This window comes from Syngnathoides biaculeatus, chromosome 2 (assembly GCF_019802595.1).
Source record: "Syngnathoides biaculeatus isolate LvHL_M chromosome 2, ASM1980259v1, whole genome shotgun sequence".
Classification (NCBI taxonomy): domain Eukaryota; kingdom Metazoa; phylum Chordata; class Actinopteri; order Syngnathiformes; family Syngnathidae; genus Syngnathoides; species Syngnathoides biaculeatus.
This window is the reverse complement of record NC_084641.1, coordinates 41,230,927-41,256,670: the sequence shown is the minus strand read 5'-3', so window position 1 is coordinate 41,256,670 and position 25,744 is coordinate 41,230,927. Positions and strand designations below refer to the sequence as shown.

Below are 25,744 nucleotides of genomic sequence, written 5' to 3'. Positions count from 1 at the left end.
AACACAATATTTTATGACCTGTAAGCCGGTCCCAAGCCCGGATAAATGCAAAGAGTTGCGTCAGGAAATGCATCCATCGTAAAATTGTGCCAAAGATATGTGTTAATGAAACGAATTCATAACAGATAGGTCGTGGCACAGGCTAAATATGCCCGCTTCCGCCACTGTTAATCTGCAAGGCGTGGGTAGAAATTCAGATAATGTAGGTCGAAGGCAAAAAAGAAGAGGAACGCGGCTTAGTCAGCAGAAGAAAAAGAGGAATGTACGGACCCTACAGTTATGTGTTTGAATGTTGGGACTATGACAGGAATAGCTCAGGAGTTACTTGACATGATGATTAGGAGAAATGTTGATATATTGTGCATCCAGCGGAGCAAGTGGAAAGGAAGTAAGGCGAGAAGTTTAGGAGCAGGGTTTAAATTATTTTACCATGGAGTAAATGGGAAGAGAAATGGAGTAGGGGTTATTCTAAAGAAAGAGCTGCCTAAGAATGTATTGGAGTTTAAAAGAGTATCAGATCGCGTGATGAGGATGAAAAGTGAAATTGAGGGTATTATGTATAAGGTGATTAGCGGGTATGCCCCACTTGTTGGATATGACCTCGAGTTGAAAGAGAAATTCTCGAAGCAACGAGACGAAGTAGCGCAACGCATCCCAGTCAGAGAGAGAGTTGTGATTTGGTCAGATTTCAATGGACATGTTGGCGAAGGAAGCAGGTGCGATGAAGAAGTGATGGGTAAGTACGGCATTCAGCAAAGGAACTTTGAGGGTCAGATGGTGGTGGACTTCGCAAAAGGATGGAGTTACTCACTGTAAGGTAGTGGTGGGGGAGAGTATAGCTCGACAGCATAGGATGGTGGTATGTCGGATGACTCTGATAGCGGGTAGGTAGATTAAGAAGGCAAAGGGAGAGCAGAGAATCAGATGGTGGAAGTTGAGAAAGGAAGAATTATGTGTGGCCTTTCGGAAAGAAGTGAGAGAGACTCTAGACGGGCAAGAAGAGCTCCCAGAAGACTGGAATACTACTGCCAAGTTTTTCAGAAGGGCAGGCAGGAGAAAACTTGGGGTGTCTTCTGGTAGGATAGGGGAGAATGAAACTTGGTGGTGGAACCCCAAAATACAGGAAGTGATTCAAGAAAAGAGATTAGAAAAGAAGAAGTGGGACACGGAGAGGACTGAGGAGAAGCGAAAGGAGTACATTGAGATGCGACGTAGGGCTAAGGTAGTGGTAGCGAAGACTAAACAAGAGGCATATGACGACATGTACACCAGGTTGTATACGAAAGAAGGAGAAAAGGATCTCTTCAGGTTGGCCAGACAGAGGGATAGAGATGGGAAGGATGTGCAGCAAGTTAAGGTGGAAATATGTTGACTGATGCCAGTAGTGTGCTAAGCAGATGGAAAGAGTACTTTGAGAAGTTAATGAATGCATAAAATGGAAGAGAAGAAAGAGAAGAAGAGACAAGCATGAATGACCAGGAAGTGGCAATGATTAGTTAGGGGGAAGTTAGAAAGGCACTGAATAGGACAAAAATAAAAATGGAAAGACAGTTGGTCCTGATGACAGACCAGTGGAGGTATGGAAGCAATTTGGAGAAAAAGCTGTGGAGTTTGTGACCAACTTATTCAATAGAATCCTCGCGGGAGAGAAGATGCCAGAAGAATGGAGGAAAAATGTGCTAGTCCCCATTTTTTTAAGAACAAAGGCAATGTTCAGAGCTGTGGAAACTATAGAGGAATAAAGATGATGAGCCACACAATCAAATTATGGGGTAGAGTAGTGGAGGCTAGACTCAAGTCAGAAGTAAGTATATGCGAGCAACAGTATGGTTTCATGCCTAGAAAGAGTACCACAGATGTATTATTTGCCTTGAGGATGCTCATGGAAAAGTCGAGAGAAGGTCAGAAGGAGCTAGGTTGTGTCTTTGTAGATCTACAGAAAGCCCATGACAGTGTACCAAGAGAGGAACTGTGGTACTGCATGCACAAGCCTGGTGTGGCGGAGAAATATGTTAGAATAGTACAGGACATGTATGAGGGCAGCAGAGCAGTGGTGAGATTTGCCGTAGGTGTGTCAGACGAGTTTAAGGTGGAGGTGGGACTGCATCAGGGATCCGCTCTGACCCCCTTCCTGTTTGCAGTAGTAATGGATAGGCTGACAGATGAGGTTAGACTGGATTCCCCTTGAACCATGATATTGTGATCTGCAGTGAAAGCAGGGAGCAGGCGGAGGAACAATTAGAAAGATGGACACATGCACTGGAAAGGAAAGGAATGAAGATTAGCCAAAGTAAAACAGAATATATGTGCATGAATGTGAGGGGCGGAGGAGGAGGAGTGAAGCTCCAGGGAGAAGAGATAACAAGGGTGGATGACTTCAAATATTTAGGGTCAACGATCCAGAGCAATGGTGAGTGTGGTAAGGAAGTGAAGAAACGGGTCCAGGCAGGTTGGAACAGCTGACGGAAGGTGTCTGGTGTGTTATGTGACAGAAAAGTCTCTGCTAGGATGAAGGGCAAAGTTTATAAAACAGTGGTGAGGCCGGCCATGATGTATGGATTAGAAATGTTGGCATTGAAGAAAAAAGAGGAAGCAGAGCTGGAGGTAGCAGAAATGAGGATGCTGAGGTTCTCCCTTGGAGTGAATAGGTTGGATAGGATTATAAATGAGCTCATTAGAGGGACAGCCAAAGTTGGATGTTTTGGTGACAAGGTTAGAGAGAGCAGAGTTACATGGTTTGGACATGTTCAGAGGGGAGTGAGTGAGTATATTGGGGAAGGGTGCTGAGGATGGAGCTGCCAGGCGAAAGAGCGAGAGGAAGACCAAAGAAAATGTCGATGGATGTTGTGAAGGAGGACATGACCTGTGGCAACCCCTAACGGGACAAGCCCAAAGGAAAAGAAGAAGACAGTCTTGAAGAAATAAACTACTTTACACTGTGTTGAACATTTTTTTTCCATTACATATTTGAGCATGGGGCCTCAGCTGGTAAAGCATTGGCCTCCCAGTTCTGAGGACCCGGGTTCAATCCCGGCCCCGCCTGTGTGGAGTTTGCATGTTCTCCACATGCCTGTGTGGGTTTTGTCCGGGCACTCTGGTTTCCTCCCACATCGCAAAAACATGCAACATTAATTGGACACTCTAAATTGCCCCTAGGTGTGATTGTGAGTGTGGCTGTTTGTCTCTATGTTCCTGCTATTGGCTGGCAACCAGTTCAGGGTGTACCTCGCTTCCTGCCGGTTGACAGCTGGGATAAGTTCCAGCACTCCCCGCGACCCTTGTGAGGATAAGCAACAAAGAAAATGGATGGATGAATATTTGTGCATAAAACCTTTGTGCATAGTGAAGTTTACCTACATTACAGATCCTTGGCCAAGACTTCAAAAGAAGCATCTGACTCAGCTCCAATCTGAAAAATATCTACTGTAGCTATCTTTGTGCATCACTGTCAAATTCATCATTGATGAGTCCAGTGGTTGGTCCAGTTCTGATGCCTTCTGCATTCATGAACAATGATCCCATCTTCCTGCCACAGCATATCATCCTCTGTGCCATCCGCAGCGTCTATGGGGAGTCTGCATTTTTTGTCTTCATTTAAGTTTAAACAAACTCACGGGCAGTTGTTTCTGATGTTTGGTGCAGTAGCAACAAATATGCTACCCTCGCAATCGTAAAATGCAAAGCTTACCCCACAGACCTCCTAGGACAGGGGCGCCCAGACTTTTTTTCCACAAGATCTACTTTTCAACCAGCCAGCATCTCATGAGCTACCGACGGGGTTGGGTGGTGGGGGGGAGTGGTTGATGATGCTCCCAATGTTATGTGATATATTGTACTTTATATAAATATATATATGTATACTTAAAATAGAGAATTAGCTGTTTGTGCACTGTATTCTCTCTGCTTTCAACCTGGATCAGGTTGTGCCAAGGTGGAATTTTAAAATTACACACCATCTCATTCCGTACTTTCTACTTTGGCTGCCTTCAGACCAGACTTTCCCACTCGAAAAGAGAAAATCTCGTCCAGTTTAACCACTTTTTCTTCAATTATTCACATACTATGGCAGTCATTGCATATTAAAACAACAGCATTTCTTTTTTAACTTTCTCCATTAATATCGAAAGTAAACATAAAGCAGCATGTCTAGCTCGTCTTTGCTCAACGTTTCCCAGACTGTGCTGCAAACTAAAGCAGCAGTGGTGGATACTGTCATTATAAAACACATTGATGGGTTGCGTAAGAACTGTAACATTTGTAATTATGAGTGTATGTCTTTAAGAGCAGGGATGGGGGGTGGGTGTAAGGTAAACTAGGAAAAAGAACGTGTGGCGGAGCTGCGTTCGCTGTGAGAGAAAGTTCCGTGTGCTGCCTAAAAGAAACCATTGGCTTCTTTTCATTCTTTTTACAGTACGTATGTGAATTGCACAATTGGATGTAACAATCAGTCATCCCTCACTCAATGAATCACATTGCAAAATGCCACAAACTGGATAGCTGTATGTTCTAATTTCAATTTGCATTGGATTTTTTTGTTTTTTTGTTTTTTGCGCGCAACTCAGAATATCTCTGAAGAGACCTGTATACGATTATACACTGTTACTGTATTTTATTATTTTTCATCCATACCTAAATATAATGTGCTCTATTGACTTTTAGAAAATATTATGGAAATTTTTATTTCTATTTTTTAAATATTATTTTCTTGTTAGGCAGCAGGTGGCGCACCTGTACAGTGTTGGCCTCACAGTTCTGAGGTCCAGGGTTCGATTCTGGCCCCGCCTTTATGGAGTTTGCATGTTCTCCCCATGCCTGCGTGGGTTTTCTCCGGGCACTTCGGTTTCCTCCCACATCCCAAAAACATGGAACATTAATTGGACACTCTAAATTGCCCCTAGGTGTGATTGCAAGTGTGGCTGTTTGTCTCGATGTGCTCTGTGATTGGCAGCTGAGATAGGCTCCAGCACTCCCGCAACCCTCGTGAGAATAAGCAGCTAATAAAATGGATGGATGGATGGATTTTCATATTATTGATATTTTGGCTGTTCTTCTAAATGTTAAGAGTTGTATGCATTTTGGTAGTTCCATGTCTTTTGGGAGATCCTTCAAAAAAAAAATATTTGATCGGGACATTCCTGCTTACCCTATAACATCTTAATCAGTTTCTTTTTAAGATTTAAAATTTCTTTGAATCCCTCCTTCATGCTGCTTTGTGTTTTTTTTTTTTTTTTTTTTTTTTTCTCTGATTGAAATATATTTGTGTTTATGTTTGGATATAATTGCTGTGACAGGTTTCTTTCCCCCAATAGGATGAATAAAATGCTGTATGTATTATATGTATATAATGCCTCTGTTTTCACTGAATTTTTACTTTGGGTGCAGGAAAGTGGGGGTGTGGCATTTCTGTGGTGATTCTGACTTCGATGTGTCTCCACCAAACCGGAGGAGGGAACCAGGATTAGAACCTGTCAATATACTGTTTGTAAAAGATTACAGGATACCTGAAAACCTGCATAAGAGGCTGGTTTCACACTCTATTAATAGAAAATATACAGTATTACGAAATCACTCACCAGATTCCCCACATAGAGCATATCCTCGAAGTCAGGTGTCATGGGGTAGTGTTCCATGGCCATGAAAAGTGTGTTGAGTACAATGCAGATTGTAATGGCCAAGTCCACAAAAGGATCCATGACTATCAGGTTGACAATCTCCTTGATCTTCAGCCATGTAGGGGAGCATTCCCATATCAAGAACATGTTTGAAAACTTGTACCAGCATGGGGGACACTTTCGCTGGGATTCCTCTAGTTCTGAAGACATAGCGTGGGTCAGATTTCACAAACTAAAATACAAGTGCATGGATCAGACAAAGGTTTTGAGTGACAGAAAAATTGTATGTACAGTATCTAGTATTGCTTGCTATGTAAAGTACAAAAGCAGGAAATACATGACAAGCTAACCAACCAATGAGAATGAAAGAATAATGAAAAACCAGGTTTAAAAGCTGGGTTAAAGAGGCAATACCCTCCACTAGAGTGTTGGTAATGACGCTCATGACACTGTTGGCCCGCTCTTTCCGCCCAAAGGAGGTATTGAGCTGGTCCACAGACACCATCAGGGAGCCAGACATCTTCTTCTTCACCTCAACCTCAGTAGCAGGCTGTCAGGAGGAGAGGAAGAATCAAGCACCCATGGAGAGGACATGAACACCATCCCACATCCCCACCAGTGGCTGGCAGAGGGAAGCGGACAAAAGCATTGGCAGTAAAAATTGTGATTGTTAACGTTTGTCATCGGGGCACGTGTAATGTTTATTTTTCTCAATGATAGTTAAATGACCTTTGTATATGCTTTAAATTCATGAAGGGGTGAGTTTATTTACAGTTCCTAATGGCAGGTTTTGAGAGGTTGTCCAAATGACAAGACTTTTATGCATTGCAAAATCATGGTTTATGTGTGCAAAATGATGGGATTTGTTTATTTGTATAAACCCAAAAATTGGAAAGAGACAATAATAAAAAGTGAGTTGAGTTGCAATGCATAATCATGCTCCAAGTCAAAGAGAAGGAAAGGAATCTACAGATTTATTTGTCATGCTTTTGTTTTTGGTGGGGCTCTATCATGTGAACTATTGGGACACTACTTGTGCCTTTCAGTTCAATCATGTTAACTATGGAGTTTTTGACAACGAACAAAGGTCAACACATACAAGAGCAGCGGGTCTCCTTTGCTTATTAAAATATTCATGTGTGTTCCATTAAGATGGACCTGTGCATTAGGGTAGCAGATCAAAATGTCTCCCTGCTGACTGTCTTCTCCACCTCCTACTGTAGCGCTACCCACACAAGCTTTCAGAGGCCTTAGATGCCTGAAGAAGGAACACAGTAACACACTGCACTGGAGAATATTAACTCATCTTTACATGTTGCTTTGAAAGCATGGTGATAGTGGGGAATAGTCAAAAAATTTGAAGGTGTCAATTGAGAATATTTTTTTTGCACCAGACACTGGAATTCAGAATTACGAATCAAATAAAAATTGTCTGAAAGTCAGTAAGAGACCCACTTTCACTAACCTATCATAAATGTAGGGCTAACTTAAGCATATTTATGAATGACACTATCCTTTGCTTTACTATGAAAGGCAGCACACACTGCAGGTGTTGGATGAGGAGAAGGGGGTGGAAAAAAGTTACATACGGGATTTTTTTAAAGGTGACAGATCAGGAGATTAAAAAAGAGGAACGAGAGTGGCAGGGGTTGCGGGTCCATGCCAAGATAGGTCTACTCATTGACTTCCTTACTCTGTCATCAGTAGCCGCCTTATCTATTTTCACCTCAGGCAGAAGGCGTCCACCAGGCCCGGGGCCAATCAGCGACACCACGCCGTTGCAATCCACTGTACTGTTCCTCTTCCCATGATAGCCACTATAGCTGCTGCGCCGGTACGGGCTGAACAGGGAGCCCCGGCGCTCATCACACTCTTCCACCGTGCTGTGTTCATCGTCTGCAAACTCGTTCTCTGAACCCACATCCTTGCCCCGGCCCTTGAAACTGAAGATGCTGCTCTTGCTGTTGTGGCGGGACAGAAAGGGTGAGCCTGGTATGCTGAGGAGAGACTAGAAGGAAGCAAAAACAACAGAGTTGAGGTGAGAGATAAGGGTTAGGAGTTTGCATGTTCTCCTCGTGCATGCGTGGGTTTTTTCTGAGCACTCCGGTTTCCTCCCACATCCCAAAAGCATGCAACATTAATTGGACACTCTAAATTGCCCCTAGGTGTGATTGTGAGTGTGACTGTTTGTCTCTATGTGCCCTGCAAATGTCTGGCAACCAGTTCAGGGTATAGAGCTTGTGCACCTACGTCATAAAATCACGTGACTCACCATATTGGCGGTCAAATAAAGCATTGTTGCAAGAGAATTCTGTTGAGGCAAAACGAAAATATGTCTTATAGCATGATACCTAGAGTTTTGTCTGATACAGTTATAGATGTAGAAGGTGATGATAACAAAAGTACGAGGAAATATTAGAGACACTTGACATAGAGGACCCATATTTCATACCAAAGTCTATGTTTTCGCCGATAAGAAATTGGACTGTTAATTTGCTTCCAATTGTCTTGTACAAATGGATATACACATTTATCTGATGAGTAAGTCATCAAGATTTCCTGGATCTGTTCTCAATCAGGAATAGTGTGATGAACCCACTTAAGAGTTTTTCAATACAAATACCTATATTTAAATAAATGAACCTGGTTTTACAAAAACTCATTCATTAACTATGATTAGAAAAAAATAGGACGGGGAGTCTTCATCTCCGTACACGGAAGCGTATTGCAGCCACACATTAATCTCCGTAAACCTCTCTGCGACAGATGGTTTATTTCCTTTTTTTAAATATGCATTGTTCTCAAATGAGTCAATTTGGCATCGTAAATACTTGATAATTTGAGATTCAGTAGAAAAATTCCTACCTGAAATGAAATGATCGCTACACAGGCATGTGAATTTGGTTGGGCACCAGCCATCACATTTAATTTCCAAAATCCATTGATCTTTTCTGGTCTTTTCAGCTGGTATGCTATAGAATGACATCTTTGAATATCTGTCTCGTCTGTTGTGGCAACCAACAGCACAACAGGTCTGAGGTACCCCCCCAACCCCAGTCTGTCTGGTGGCCGTCTAGGCCACCAAAAGCAAGGCGTCCGACTGGGCAGGTCAGGAGGTCGACCCGGACGCCAAGCACCCAGGTCCCCATGGGGTGATTCTAGTGGACGTCCTCGAGGAAGAACCAAACGGCAAAGCAGGAACCAGACGGAAGCATGCGACTGTTCCGGACAAAGACCTCCCATGACGTGGTTGCGAGGCGAGCGGGGATCAGTCGCCGCCAAGGCTCAGTCGGGAGGCAGCCGTGGATCCATCACCTGCGAGGCTAGGTCGTGAGGCAGCCAGGGAGTGGTCACCGCTGAGGCTTCATTGTGAGGCGGCCAGGGGGCGGTCGCCGCTGAGGCTTCATCGTGAGGCGGCCTGGGATCAGTTGCTGCTGAGGCTAGGTCAGGGAGTGGGCGAAGATCGGTGGCCGTCGTGGCATGGCCCTCAGACAGCCGTGGACCGGTCGCCATTGAAGCAGGAGAGGGAAGTGGCAGCCATCGAGACCGGGGTGTGAGGAGACCATATACTTGTCGCTGTCGAGACAGGAATGGGAGACAGAAGAATACCTGTCACCGTCAAGACAGGGGCGTGGGACCGTCAAACCAGGAATGGGGGGCAGCCGCGGGCCGGTCGCCGTCGAAGCAGGAACATGGGGCGAAGGGGACTGTGATGCCGTCGCTGCCTCCTAGACTGGAACGTGAGGATGCTGACGAGCCGTCACCGCCTCCTGGACAGGAACGTGAGGCGGCTGCGGAGCCATCGCCACCTCCTGGATGGACAGGAACATGAGGCTGCGGAGCCATCGCCCCCTCCTGGGCAGGAACGTGGGATTTGGAGAGTTGCTCCTGAAAACCCACAGGCCGCAGAACGCTGCGTTGTTGCTCTTTCGGTGTTTGACTTGGCACATCTGAACTGGGGGCTTGCCCATGAATCAGAGTCGACTGCTTCAGGCGGAATCCCACTGGCTCAGAGTGAAGGATCCCGAAGGAGAACTGGCAGAAACTAGGGGGCATGAATAAATCATTCTTGGGAACAGCATGGAGCGACGGGAATGATAAAGTCCTCCCCCTCTTAACTGGAGAAAAATAGCTTATCTTCGATCGCCAATTCCACCCTTTAACTTCGCCGCTTGCCCGGAAGTCTATCACCACCGTGACGTAGGTGTGACACGGCAGTGAATCTGTTGCCACCAGCGACGTGAGCTAGGTTCGGAAAGGGGTCGATGGATACCTTGGAATGAGAATGGGTCAGCAGCGCGTCTGTTGAAATCGCGACCTGGGTGTGGTGAGGCGGCGGATCTGTTTCCACTGTAACATGAGCTTGACTCGATAGCAGAGCAGTGGCTACCGCGGCGTGATCTTGCAATGAATTTGGTGAAACCGTGACGTGGGCATGGTGCGGTGATGGATCTGTTTCCACTGCAACATGAACTTTGCTCGGTAGCGGGTCCATCGCCACCGCGACGTGGGTGTGGCTCGGGAGTGGGTCAATTGCCACTGCAGCATGAGGGTGAGTTAGCAGCGAGTCTGTTGCAACCGCGATGAGGAGCGCCAGTTCGTCACTCTGCCGCTCTATTTCTGCCCGCATTTCGCGATAGAAGACCTTGGGATTCTCGAGTCGCTGCACCTCGGGATTTGCGGAACCCTCCCCCCTCTGGGCTGGAAGTTTCGCCATCAGCTCCGGGTCTGCTGGTTTGGGTGTTGCCGGTGAGGAGTGGATGGACGATCGCAGTGTCTTGGTCGCCGCACAGCAGGAGGCACAAGGAGGCACCCTTCTTAGGCGTCTCCTCTGGCCGCCACGCGGAGGACCCGGGTAGATGGCCAAACGGGTTCCCAAAAAAGGATTGGAGGACGAGGACTTGGACGTACCGGGTGAAGGCACTCGGGAGCTGGAAACACGGGGAAGTAAAACAAACTGACTGGGACTAAAGATAGGGAGAGGAAATTCACAGTCAATATCCAAATCGCAGTCTGGCAGCTGGTCATATAAATTTACGTCTTCCTCAAAGTCCGAAAAATCCGAGTCCAAGAAAATATAAGGTGGTGAGCGGGTCGTGGTCAGGACATAATCATGACACACAGGCGGTGCGTGTGACAAGGAAGAGGAGGGTGACATCATGGAGCTTACCCGGATAGGATATGCTTGGACCTCCGGCAGTCGGTTTTCCTGCCATTGTTCCTGGTGACGCCGAGTCTTTCCTGCTGGGTCCTGTAATGGCCAGATCATTCTGTCACGACCCATCGATGTGGGAGAGGACCGAAATGCAGAACTCCGGAGATGCAGACGCAGTTTGGGATCAGTCAGAGAGAGCAGCAGTCTCAAGGGTGTAAAGCTTACGGGGTTGGTCGGAGGACAGGCGGAGGTCGGTACACAAGGGTTTAGGATCAGGAAACGAGGAAGTGCGGAAATGAGGCATGGATGGCAACGATCTGGCAAAGCTAGATCATCCGCTGGGTCCTTTATATACTGGGGTTAATTATCATCGATGAGGCGCAGGTGTGCGCCTCCTCATCAATGCAGGTGTGTAGGGGACCTGCACAGCCAGGACCATGACAGATATTGGTACAGCGTATGCCAATTTCTGTGAGGAAGTGTGTACCAACAAAAATATTTTGCACATTCAATAACAACAAGCCATGGTTTACAGCCAGAATTAATCAACGCTGCCAGGCTATAGTGGTCGCATATCGCAGTGGGGGTAGGGCCCTGTACAATCACACTAGAAACTCGCTGAGTAAAGTAATTAACATTTTGCTCCAGATTTGAAAACAACACTTTGACTCTACACACCCACCAAATCGCATCTCTGACCACTTCAACATCTCCAAATCCTCCATTGACCATCCATGAGCTGAACATGAGCCGGATCATCAAACAACAACAGATCAACAAAGCGGCTGGCCCAGACATGATGTCCCCATCCTGCCTCAAAGTCTGCACAGACCATCTTGCTACAATCTGCACAAAAGGTCTTCAACAGCTCTCTAGAGTGAGGATGGAGAGGAGACCCATGTTGACTGCATTATCTGCAGACCTGTTAGCTCAGTAGGAAAATCGCAGTGGGTCCAGCTGGGGACCTGCAACGTTCTTGAGCTGGTCCAGCACAAGAGAAGACAACTTTGCACAACTATGAGTTCTTATAAGGAAAAAAGTTCCCTGTCTTTTGTCCTTCATTCTTGTTACTTTGTTTATTCTGTTCTTTGTACTCAACACTGGCCAATAAAGCTGATTCTGAATCTGATTGAAACATGAGCTGTCTGAAGTGTACCCTGCCTTTCACCAAGCAGTACTGTTCCATTCAATATGCTAGACAATGAATCTTGGGGCATTTTCCATTATAAGACCTAGGCACACTCATTCATGATTCATTTCAAACATGAAAAAATGGAATCAGCGATACTTGACTTTGTCACGGTCATACTGAAAAGCAGGCGAACAAGATAGAGAAAGAACATGAGTCATGATAAAATCAATCTGTATCACCGCCAATATATATCCTGCTTTTAATATAACTGTAACTAGCTCAACTGAAATGTTTTGGCAATGGTCTGCCAAATACAATGTGAACAGGAAATGCAGGTAAGCACATCACATTACATAAGTCCCATTTTATTGTTTTCAGAAACCCACACTCTGCGACAATATGAGCACTGCCTTTGGAAAGGTACAGAATCGCTCCCTTTGAAACATTCATGGAATTGCTATGAATTGTTCAGAGACTGGATTTAGGCACGGGGCACATCTACACATCCAGCCGGTGTATGCTCATCTCTACACAGCAGTGCATTGTCACCCCTCAAAACCAAGTTCATGTGTCACCTGATAGTAAGCAAAAACACAAACATTTTGAGTATGAGTCATGCTTGTCATGAGCACGCGGCAAGGGACAGGACCCAAATGCAGGACTCCGAGGCAAGGACATGATGTTGAGCGTGGTTTTATTACAGGCAGACGCTGTACACAGCTAAGCAGTCCAAAAAAGCAGAAGCACAAAAACGCATGGCTAAAGCCAAAGTCCAATAATCGTGAAACAAGGTCCAAAGTAAAATGCAAAGCTTGGAAGGCAGAGGCACCAAAATGCAAGGCTACAGGCAAGGTAGAAAAACATGAGACGAGGTCCGATGATTACGAGGCAAAACTTGGAAACATGAACAAAAACGTGACTTGTCTAAGGTGGCACAGGAACGCCGTAACGAGGGGAATACACTATTATACCCTCACCCACAATGATGCAGTGTACAACACACACAAACACAAAGAACTGGCCAATGGAAGAGACAAACTCAAGGCTTAAATGCCTAGCGTCCTTACGGCGAAGTTGTGGGGCTGCTGCCAAAGGTAGGTGGCATGGCACTGCCCCTGACCATACTATTCGATTTGCTCTACACTGGTCCATTCACATCCAGACTACAACCTCAGAAAAAACTTTAATTAATAGTTATGTTCCAGAGGGTAATAGTGTTTTGGTCTCGCAAACACAAACATTAACAACAAACATTGATGTTAAAAACCTTTCACTGTGTTTACACACAATGCAAAATCATTTTTGTTGTATGGCAGAATATTCAATCCATTTTATAGAGTTCATCTTATTACATGAGGCTTCAGCCCACCTCACTAGAGATTATAAGAATAACTGCAAGCTTGTTTTGCCTTTTTCTTTGTGTTTTCACAACATTTAGTCTATAACGACAATGGTGGTAAATTAAGTAAAATACCTCATTAGTTAGTTAATTAGTGTGAAGTTACTACACTCCTGTTTGCAGCAAAAAAAGAGATGGGCAGTGTTCAAACTATTATTTGTCCAACATTTTGTTGTCATAATTGTTGAAGATGACTGCTAGTAGTCATGTAAATGTGTTGCTTTCTGGATTTTTGAAGATGCTGAGGTTCTCGCTTGGTGTGAACAGGTTGGATAGGATTAGAAATGACCTCATTAGAGGGACAGCCAAAGTTGGATGTTTTGGAGACAAGGTTAGAGGGAGCATACTTCGATGGTTTGGACATGTTCATATATTGGCAGAAGGGTGCTGAGGATTGAGCTGCCAGGCAAAAGAGCGAGAGGAAGACCAAAGAAAAGGTTGATGGATGTTGTGAGGGAGGACATGAGGAATGTGGGTGTTAGAGAGGAGGATGCACGAGATAGGCTTCGATGGAAAATGATGACACGCTGTGGAAACCCCTAACGGGACAAGCCAAAAGAAAGAGAAGAGAAGAGTTGCCATTTGTATTTTAGTAGGCTGATAATAATTATTATCATTCCATTGCCTTCGGTTTGATTGAACTACTAGGCCAGTTTGGAGCATTGTTTGTGAATAAAGGACTATGATTTGAAAGATGCAGTTTGGAGCATTGTTTGTGAATAAAGGACTATGATTTGAAAGATGTAGAGAAAGCCTACACAGGGTACAAAAAAGAGGAACTGTGGCACTGCCTGAAGAAGTCTGAGGTGGTCGAGAAGTACGTTATAGCAGTACAGTACAAATATGAAGACTGTAGAAGGTGTACTGTAGTTTTTGACAGAGGAATTTAGAGTGCAGGTCGGACTGTATCAGAGATAATCTGTAAGCCCCTTCCTGCTTGCAGTGGTGAGGGATAGGCTGATAGATGAGGTTAGACTTGAATCCCCATGGACCATGATATTTGAAGATGAAATTGATAAACCAGGGAGTAGGTAGAGGTTGGAAAGGTGGACTAGAAAGAGAAATTAAGATTAGTAAGACTGTAACAGGATCATAATCAGCTTTATTGGACAATTATGTAAACAACACACAAGGAATATGTCTCCGGTAGTTGGAGCTGCCCTAGTAAGACACGTTTAGTACGACAGCAGACACTGAATTTTAACTCAGAGTTGTGTAAAAGATGCAGTCTTTTAGCATCTAAAGCTTTCATAATCATGAAAGTGTGAAATGCACACTCTAATGGCACGCATGTCCCACACAAACCAAGATACAGGATGTTTACGTTTGGTGGAATTTGGTGGCGCGAATCCAGCACCTATTTTTTCCAAGGAGGCGTTTCGTAACGTGAATTTTTCATCACTAGAGACGGTCGTAAGTAGAGGTACCATTTTATAATGGTAAATTGGCCCAGCAGAATGTGACAACAAAACGTAAGGCAAAAAAATTGGCAGTATGTTGTAGTTAACATGTACGTTAGTTTTTCAAGGATTTAATCGCCAGAGAGAAGCTGAAGAAGCCTGTAAGTTTTGGTTTTTATTGTTCGGAAACGTCTACCTGAGGGAAGATGCTGGAAGGGCTGATGGCAACGATGTGGAGGGTCTGATAGGTTCCTACCTGCTCTTGTTAGAGTAACGTGCAAGTCCTCAAGGGTAGGTAGGGTGTTGCCTACCCACCCAAGGAAGTGAATCATTTGCTGGGGTTTTGTGAGGATGGAATTGATATTTGTCTCCCACTTCAGGTCTTGTGAGACTGTAATTCCTAGGAACTCGGTCTCGACAGTTGACATAAGACAGTTGGGTAGTGTGAGGGGCAGCTGTGGTGAAGGATGCCTCCTGAAGTCCAGAATCCTCCTAAAGGACACAATGATTTACAGCTGTAGTCTTTAGTGCGTCCAACTCAACGTTGGATCAGCCACACTAAAGCTCAAGCCTCTCCACTTCCTGTTGACATGCAGATTTGTCACCGTCTTTGATGTGCCTGATGACTGTGGTCTCATCTGAAAACACCAGGTGTTTGACAGCCAGGTGCCTTGAGGTGGAATCTTTTGTTTAGAGCAAGACGAGCAGACGAGAGAGGACACAACCTTGGGGTGCCCCTGTGCTGATAGTGCGCGTGGATGAGGTGGTGTCCTCACCTGCCTTGTCCTGCCCGTCATGAAGTTGTAGATCAATTGGCAGATGGCCCACGAGACACTGAACTTGAGAAGCTTGGAGGAGAGGAGTTCAGGGAAGATGATGCTCAACACAGAGCTCCACAAACATGATCCTCGCATAGCTTCCCTCACTGTTAGATGTTCAAGGATTAAGTTCAGACTGAATTTGTTGAATGCATCATTCGCTGACCTGTTTAGTTGGTAGGCAAACTGCAGTGGGTACAGCTGTGGACCTGTGAGACTTTTGAGGAGGTCCAGCACAAGGTGTTCAAAGGACTTCATGACCACAGATTTCAAAGCAACTGGCCTGTACTCACACAGACGGGCAGGATAGTCCACCACTTGGTTAATCTTTTGCGTATTGCATCCTTTTCATGGAAGGTCAATGTAGAAGTCGAAGATGTTGAAGTGGTTGGTGGTGCAGTGTGTGGAGTGAAAGTGTCCTTTGCAAATCTGCAGTAAAAGTTGTTCAGTTCGTCGGGTAGTTTACCATTGTTGTCCAAAAGGGTGGGTCATTGCTTGTAATTGGTTAGTGATTGTAATGCGGGCCAGGCTGATTTGGAGTCGCTGAAGTTGAATCTAAAGGCGGTGGAATTTGCTTTTATATGAATGAGAAATGGTGCACGGATGTTTCACAGCTAAGCACACACTGCAACTTGCTTTTGGTGTCATTGTTCTTGAACTGTAACCCATTTTACTTGCGTGAATTCACCTCTTTCATTCCCGTAGGTGTTTACATTCCACCCCAAGCTAATATGAATGGAGCACTACTAACGCTCACAAGCAGGTAAACAAGATTGAAAAAACCCCACTAAGATTCACCCCTCATTCTCCTAGGAGATTTTAACAGAACTAAACTTAACCATGAACTCCCTAAATATAAGCAACACGTAAAATGTCCAACGAGGGTTAGTTTTAGGGTTATATGACAATTAAACAAGCATATCGAGCAATTACACGCACTCCCCTAGGCTCCTCCGCTCACTGCTTACTCTACTTAATACCTACATACAGGCAAGCACTTCAGTGGGCGAAGTCCTCGGTAAAATCAGTTAAAAAGTAGACCAATGAGACAAAATTAGAACTTCAAAGATGCTTTCACTGCACAGACTGGAGTGTCTTTGAAAATTTCTCAACCAGCCTTGATGAATTCACCAATATTGGTACTGTGCATGTGACCTTCTGCGAGGTGTGTGCACCAACAAAAACCTTTTGCATGTTCACTAACAACAACCCGGTTACAGCCAGACTGAGGCAACTCCACCAGGCTAAAGAGGATGCATATCATAGTATGGATAGGGCCCTCTACAATTGCACTAGAAACCAACTGACTCAAAAAATTAATATTCTAAACAGGGATTATGCAGCTAAAATGAAAAAACACCCTGACGCTATTGACTCCAAATCAGTTTGGCGCAGATTACAATCGCTCATTAATAACAAGCGACGGTCACCCCCCCAGTAGAAAACAAAAGCGGATTAGCTGACAACCTAAATAGCTTTTACTGCAGATTTGAAAAGGACACTTTCAACTCCACACACCCAACAAGACGCACTTTCGTCTACTCCACAGTGTAGCATCCATAAAAGGGACGTGAGACAGATGTTCAAACAACAAAAGATCAACAACGTGTCGGGCCCTGACCTTGTGTCCCCATCCTGCCTCAAAGTCTGTGTAGAACAACTTGCTCCTGTCTTCACAAAGATCTCCAATACCAACCTGCTTCAAATGCTCCACCATTATACCAGTCCTAAAAAAAGCAACCGTCTCAGGTCTTTATGACAACAGGCATGTTGCCTTTACATCTTTGGTTATGGAGTCCTTTGAACAGCTTGTGCTGGAACACCTCAAGGGCATCAGAGTTCCCATGCTGGACCCACTGCAGTTTGCCTCTCGAACTTACAGGTCTGCGGATGATGCCGTCAACAAAAGTCTGCACTTCATCCTTGAACATCTCGACAGCAAGGGAACCTATGTGACAATCCCGTTCGTGGACTTCAACTCTGTGTTCAACACCATCATCCCTGAACTCCTCTCCTCCAAGTTTCTCCAGGTAAGCGTCTCACCTGCCAACTCCCAGTGGATGTACAACTTCCTGACGGGTAGGACACAGCAGGTGAGGCTGGGGGACACCACCTTATCCACTCCTACTATTAACATGCTGTTTTCTGAATTTTTAAAGACACACCAGTCTGTGCATTCAAAACAGCTTTGAAGTTCTAATTTTGCCTGATTTGACCAGTTTTTCATTGATATTATCTAAGTTTTTGCACACTGAAATTCTTGCCTGTATGAAGGTATTAATTAGATTAAGCAGTTGCTGGCGGAACCTAGAATAATGAGGTGTATAGCACAATATGCGTTATCTAAAGTGGTATCTCAAAGTGCTATTTTCCCTGGTCAGACAGTCTATGGGTTGATTGTATTTTGGGAGTTCGTGGTTGTGTTTAGCTTTGTAAAAATCTCCTAGAAAAATGAGGGCTGAGTCTGGGTGTTTTTTCTCAATCTCCTTTACTTGTTCGGTGATGGTTAGCAGTGCTGTGTTCGTGCTGGCTTGGAGTGGAATGTAGACACCAACAAGGATGAAATAGGCAAACTCATACGACGAGTAAAATGATTTACAGGTCAAGAACACTAAAAGCGGGCTGCAGTGTCTGGTGAGTTGTGTGACATCCATGTACCATTTTTTAATTGATATGGAAAAATATCCCATGGCCTTTTGTTTAACACAACATCTCTGTGATTCCATCTGCTCGGTAAATCTGAAGACATGTAGCGCTATAGGGGCATCAAGAATCTGTTCGCGCAGTCTCGGTCAAGCACAGAGTTTTTGCTGGTCCTGATCAGGGGATGAAGCTTGTTTGGAGTGGAGCGGAGATTCGCAAGATGAATAGACGGGAGTGCTAATCTGTCTTCTCCTGCAAAGTCTGTCTTGGATGTGGGCCTGGATCCTCCTGCAACGTTGTCTCCTCCATGACACAGTTGCTTTCACAGTTGATGCGCCAGTAAGTACATTGGGGGGAGTCAGCGAATTTGTGAGAGTTGTTGAAAAAACAGTCTGGCTAAGACTCTCTGAGGGTTAGCAAGTCATCTCTTGTGTACTTGAGTCCAGAGACAACCAAAAAATATAGAAATCTAGACAAAACCAGAGTGCAGCATGTTGAGGCGACCACAGAGGTAGTTGCCATCTTGGAAAAAATACAGATGAATGAGAGATGGGGTGGATAAAGAATGAGACTACAGGAAGAAGAAATAGCATGGATGGAAGACTTTAAATATTTGGGTTAATAGTTCAGCTGAGTGTGAAAAAGAGGTGAAGAAATTAGTCCAAGCAATCTGGAACAGGTTGAAAAAAGTCGTTACCTGACAGAAAAGTCTCTGCTAGGATATAGGGCAACCTTTTCAAGACAGTGGTGAGGCCAGCCATGATGTATGAATTAGAAACAGTGGCACTAACGAGACAACAGAAAACAGTGCTGGAGGTTACAGAATGAAGATGTTGAGGTTGCTAGGAGTCATCAGGTTGGATAGCATTGCAAATGAGCTCATCAGAGAACAGCCAAGGTTGTGTGTGTGTGTTTTTTTTTTTTGTTTTGTTTTGGGGGGGGGACAATAATGTTCGAGAGAACAGACTTTGATGGTTTGGATAAGTCCGGAGGAAACATTTGAAGAAGGGTGAGGTGGCTGCCAGGCAAGAGAGCTACAGGAAGACCTAAGAGAAGGTTGATAGATGTAATGAGCTAAGTGTTATTACTATTCCCGGTTGTTATGCAAACCCCAAAAACTGATAAAATGTTGCATTCCTGACTCCTGCAGCTCAACCAGCCAGATCCCGTTTTGAAGATGCGCAAAAGTGGGTTCATATAATCTGGAGCCATAAAATTTCCTCATGACTTGTACAGCTGACTGAGGGAGGAAGTGATTGATGACTATTGAATAATGGAACACGATAACCCCGGTGGTAGTTAAGTGGGACTGTCATCCCAATAAACATTCTAAAATAGATATTGTAATGAAAAATACACATAACAGTATTCACTTCAGTGTCTATACGGAAAAAAAAAAGTGAGCGGAGAATGCGTCATCCATGCACAAAGTTGTGGAATTGAGTGTCCCTCGACATCCAAGTGGTTGCCATATCGCGTCCTCTGTCCTTGACGTCATCGTCACTTCCGCCGTTGAAAATGACTACTATCGAAGCCGAACAACAGAGATATTCGGATTTTTCCGACACCCCTTCTGACACCGGAGCTCTTTTCGAAAAGGACAACACCACACAACCGAGTGAAGTTACCGGGACAATATTACACTATTGTTTCGAGCCCTCAGGGCAATATTACACTATTGTTTCGAGCCATATTCACATGACATCCGATCACGGCCAAACCACATCCTGTCCGATCCACTGCGGCGGCGGAGATGAGCCATCGCGGCTCATCGCAGCCGGCCGGTGTGGCTTATGACAGAGCCGAGCAGTGCTGCTTTAGGGGGGTGTTCACAGTCAAGCCGGGGCACTTTATGCGCGCACGCGACTGAGGAACGCATTCTCGGCTGGGTTCTTCAGAGCCGCCCCCGTCGCAAAGCCCGACGCGGAGCCTTCGCAGAAGCTGTGACCCCGAACACGCCGCCTCAGCCGGTGTGGCTGAGTTTCAGCACCCTTTCTGGGATATAAGGAGGAGGTGGAGCCGAGCTATGCTCCTTTTAGGGGTATGTTCAAAGTCGCCGCAGTACGCGATGAACACTATCGAGACGAGGCTGAGTGAGACATTGTTGGCTGGGCGACGCGCACATCGACACATTTCATACGCATATCTTTTGTTACGTTATGAGAGAGACCGATTACGTGGTCCGCCCCAAACTATTAATTTTTTTAGTAGCTGTATACACACTTACCCGTTATTTGGAACCCACAAAGCTTTCGTCCCCTGCACCCATGCAATCCATTTTTCACAACGAAGAGGGTGTCTTTCAAACTTATGAAGGGTAATTCCATTCTCCCGAGTGTTCAAGCAATGTCTAGCAATGCAATGAGCCGGCATTTTGGCTAACACGAAGGAACAACGAGCTACCTTCCCGGAGGTAAAACTAATGGAAACAAACGAGTCCACGAGGGGGCGCCGCTGTCACGAGGGGGCACCGCTCTCCTTTACGTCACTTCCTGCTTCTTCTCGAAAACAAATTCCTGAGAGGATTTTCATGGCGGGAGTTACAAAATGCTGTATACGTCAAAATCATGTTTTGTGGTGAAAAAACACATGGGACCATATTGGCTGTGGGTTTTTCATTAATAATATACCAAAAATCATCTGTTTGACGACACTCGACCTTTAGAAATACTGCATATAGACCCACGTAAATGCCCCACTTGTTAACTAACCATCAGGAATATTCTATATCAGGGTTCGGGAATGTATGGGTTTTGAGTCATACCTGGCTCTTTTGAAGGTTGCATATGGCTCACAAAGCCCTCATAATGACATACAGTAATCCCGCTCTACTTCGCGGTTCACCTATTGTGGATTCAGTGCATTGCGGGTTCCTGCCCACCCCAAAAAACAAAACACTGTTAATGTGTGCGTGAGAACCTCTCTCATTCAAAATGCCTACAAAGCGCTGATCTTAAAGCTCTGGCCGAAGCACCCAAGCTGAAGAGAAAGATGCAAAATAAGATTGTTTTAAAAGAAAGCTACATTAACTTTGTGGACAGCGGACTGCAGAAAAACCTCTGGTGTCTGAGGAAAAGGTAGCCACCGCCATGGCCGCTAGGGGCGCTGGCAGTCTGGTCTCGGAATACATTTCTGGTTCACAAAACATTATTCAGCATCTGACGTGAAATGTCCGAGACCTGGTCCAATGCATTGTGGAGAACCTCAAGGCCATGTGTATTCTAGTTTGGAGGGAATGTGATGAGAATAAGGGTTTTTTTGATGCGAAGTGAAAGTTTGATCGTTTTTTTTTCCCGAGATTTTCAGTGTTAAACACGCATATACTGTTATTATTTGGTTAATTATGATTTTATCTTTCATAATTGCTAATTATCCTGGTAATCTGTCATATTTTTGGACAGAATGAGGTGAATAAATAATACCCTGCATACGTCGCCACCGGTGCCAAAAAGGAGCAAGGCTTCTCGAGGTGGTCCTGAATGAAGATTAGCAATAAAAAGGAAATGTTATAAACTGCATCCAAGCTTTTTATTGATTTATACTACTTAAAATTTCTGCACATGGCCCAAAAAACATGTAAATTATATTGATTTGTGCATTAATAGTGATACAATGATCTCTAACTTGTCACTGGACTTGATAAAATGCAACAGCGTTTAGGCGACAATTGGGGATGTTTATGTATGCTTCTTGTTGCCAGGTTGGTTTCAGATATGTTGAATGCCGTTGGATCAGTATGTGGAGTGTTTAGGGTGCAAGTACTGCTAAAGATCCACTGCAAGTGATCAAGAAGGTGTTACTGTAGCAGGTAGAGTTCCATGCTTTTTTTTTAATCAGTTTTCATTTTTTTTACATCATGTACTTGCCCAAGTAATTGGTAATTGAGTTTTATGCATTAGATTATGCATATTTTTAATACATTTAACGGAACGCTTTGTAGTTAATTGAGGCTTTTTTTTCTTCATAAAATTATGTTTTGTAAAATGTAGGTTGATGTAAATCCCATTAATTATTAAATGAACTAAAATTTTCATGTCAATAGTAACCATTTTGAAACATGAATGCAATGTATTTATGTAATAAATGTACACACGAATATGTACAAAGTAAATGAAATGACTTAGTATGACTCAATTTAATTTTTTTTAAGGATACAGCTCCAGAACTAGCTACCAGTTACCAGTGACCACTTAAATCAGAGGATGGACCGGGACCATATGTTTTATTATGAGGGGGAAGAGGGATTCCAACCGACACAGCCTGTATACACTGTGTGTAAAAGCCATTTTGAAATGACTGGGCATTGACAGTACTAACATTTCGACAAACAGTTGTGACTTTCATCTAGTCAACAATCATATCAAATCAATCACAAAAACTGCCTCCTACCATATGAAGAACATATTTAGAGTGAAGTCTTGTATGTGTCAAGCAGACCAGGAAAAGCATATCCATGCTTTTATCTCAAGTAGACTGGACTACTGTAATGGTCTTCTGACTGGACCTCCCAAAAAGATTATCAAACAGCTGCAGCTCATTCTGAATGCTGCAGCTCACCTTCTGACCGAAACAAAGGGGTCAGAGCATATAACTCCAATCCTAAAGTCCTTCCACTGGCTTCCAGTCAGCTTTAGAATAGTCTTTAAAGTTCTGCTACTGGTCTATAAATCACTAAATGATTAAGGTCCTGAATACATAAAAGAAATGCCTACGGAATACAAACCCAATAGAGCTCTGAGATTGACTGACTCAGGTCAAATAGTGGAGCGACGAGTTCCAAAGCAAACATGGTGAAGCAGCATTTAGCTAATATGCTGCACACAAATGGAATAAGTTGCCAAAAGAGATTAGGTCAGCCCCAAGTGTGAATGTTTTAAATCCAGGTTGAAAACGCTTCTTTTTTTCCTCATGCTTTTATATATAGTATAGTATATCTCCATTTTAATCATATTACTTACACTTTACTCTATTTTATTTTTTTAATATATATTTTGTTTGTCATTTTTATTTTATCCTGCTTTCAATGTTTTATCTCTTTGTTTCAAATTCTTTTAATCATGTAAAGCACATTGAGTTATCTCGTGTATGAAATGCGCTATACAAATGAATTTGCTTTGCTTTGCTTTGCTTTGCTTTGCTTTGCTTTGTACTGTGAGGTGATCTGTACTCACGTAGGGAGATATTTAGATGCTGTTTCCAGGGCAGTCCTTGAGTGATGGCCACATAATAGCTTTGTCCAGTGTTCGCATGAATCTGTCAGGTATAGCATTAACTTGAGGCCACAAATGTGTGATCCTACGATGTTGAAATCCGAGATAGACTGCAAACTAGGAAAACTGGTCACTGTTAAATGGGGGACTATTGTTGGTTTTTAGAATTTGAGGAATCCCAAACATGGAGAAGACTTTGTCCATGACAGGAATGACAGTGTTGGCTGAAGTTGATCTCATAATCTCAACAACAGGGTATCGTGTGTAATTATCAATGATGATGAGTAGATACTCTCCAGTCAGAAGTGGTCTAAAGAAGTCTACACTAAGACTGTGCCATGGAATTTCTGGTAAGGCTGACATCTTCAGTGGCTCAGTGTGGAACTGGTGTGTTAACTTGACATGCAAGAGATTTGTGTACTGCTGCTTCTACTCTGCGATCAATGTCAGGAAACCATATCTTGGTTCTGAGCAATGCTTTCGTCTTGACAATGCCCTGAAGTTCTTCATGGGCTAGTTGTATGAATTTATGCTGTAGGGCAGTTGGAATGACTATTCTTGTGCCTGGAGTATAATGTCTGATGCATGTGATGTTGTCAATTCCCTACTCACACGTTTGAACTGTTTAAGTATGTCAGCATGGCGTGATTTATCAATTTTGTGCCAAATGTTGGGTCTCATGCATTCACTGACCTCTTGCAGGATTGAGTCTTTCTTTGTCTCTTCTTTGATCTCGTCAAGCATCATGGCCATGGGTGTTGGATGGTTCACAACAAAGTTTATATACCGCTCAGCCACTTTTGCTGCACGTGTGCTTTTGTTTTTTTTCAATGTGATTTAGTGTTGAAACATGTAGTCAGATGAGTTATAATCCCCTTTTCTATATTCTACTTTGATGTTGAAGGAGTTTAGATCTGGAATTGTTCAATATGATTTCAAAGTGTGTCTTATGCCCATATTTAGTCATGACTGCATAATTTCCTCATGTCTCATTGGGGCTCTGCTCTGTAGTCAGATGTGTCCTTGAGTGATATCCGCATCTCTGCACGTAGGCTAACCTTGCTGAACTGCATACTGGACACTTTGTAAAAATCCATTGCCAGGTAGAACCGGTTGAGACACAAACCCTTTCTCTCAGTGGAAAGCTCCAATGTAATATCACAGGATTGATACCGCTCATGGTCCGCCCTTCTGAAAAGATGTGAAAGAATTAATCACTATGTTAGTTATCATGATAAAAGAATATCATTACGCTATAGTTACTGTTAAATTGTTTTATCATGCGTTTGTTTCTGTTAGTCTTAGTCTGAATTATTCTCTTTGTGAGCTGCATGCATGTCTTGCACTATAACCCAGAGACACCTGGGAGACAATGCCCCCCTGCCGACCTCAAGCAGATACCCCTAAACACTGGGAAGTGATATCTCCATCCTGACGTCTGCGTGTTTCCCTTCTGACCTTAAGCAGCAAAAGTGGTTTAGAGAAGGCAACTGTCTTAACTGCGGCGAAGAGGGTCATCGCGCTCGCCATCGTAAAGCCAAGGCCAAGCTTAATCAACGCCGTGTTGACAATTCTTCTGATGATGAATGACTAGGCCGGGACTCCAGAGGGGCCGGGGACACCAGATTGGTGACCCACCCTCAGAATTCCTCCTCCGATAGCAACAATGATGAAAATGTTGAGCAAAACATTAAACACATGTTCAATCTCGAAAATTATTTAATGCGTCATCAGACTGAACTCATGATGAAACCAGAATTAACTTTAGTAGTCCAGAGAAAACCAGCCGTTTTCCTAGCAGATACAGGCGCTGATGTGACCGTTTTAGGAAAATGGGACCCCGCGACAGTGAAACCAAGCCAAAAAAAGGTTTACATGTGCAGTCCCATACTATCATGTTGCGCAGTCCCTCTTCTTCTTTTCCTTTCGGCTTGTCCCATTAGGGGTCGCCACAGCGTGTCATCTTTTTCCATCTTAGCCTATCTCCTGCATCTTCCTCTCTAACCCCAACTGCCCTCATGTCTTCCCTCACCACATCCATAAACCTTCTATTTGGTCTTCCTCTCGCTCTTTTGCCTGGCAGCTCCATCCTCAGTATCCTTCCATCAATATACTCACTCTCTCGTCTCTGAAGATTTCCAAACCATCGAAGTCTGCTCTCTCGAATCTTGTCTCCAAAACATCCAACTTTGGCTGTCCCTCTAATGAGCTCATTTCTAATCCTATCCAACCTTCTCACGCCGAGCGAGAACCTCAACATCTTCATTTCTGCCACCTCCAGTTCTGTTTCCTGTTGTTTCTTCAGTGCCACCGTCTCTAATCCGTACATCATGGCCGGCCTCACCACTGTTTTGTAAACTTTGCCCTTCATCCTA

The 25,744-nt window shown here is 44.1% G+C and overlaps 1 protein-coding gene across 11 annotated transcripts in view; it reads right to left on the bottom strand.

Moving 5' to 3' along the window:
- The window catches only part of scn8aa (sodium channel, voltage gated, type VIII, alpha subunit a), a 177,929-nt gene that overhangs the window by 70,791 nt on the left and 81,394 nt on the right, over positions 1-25,744 (bottom strand). For all 11 annotated transcript variants that reach the window (XM_061805759.1, XM_061805682.1, XM_061805672.1 and 8 more), the window contains 3 exons: positions 7,306-7,620; positions 6,027-6,162; positions 5,574-5,812 (listed from right to left, as the gene is read on the bottom strand). In XM_061805759.1, the coding sequence (XP_061661743.1) occupies positions 5,574-5,812; positions 6,027-6,162; positions 7,306-7,620 (690 nt within the window). The remainder of the gene's footprint in view (positions 1-5,573; positions 5,813-6,026; positions 6,163-7,305; positions 7,621-25,744) is intronic.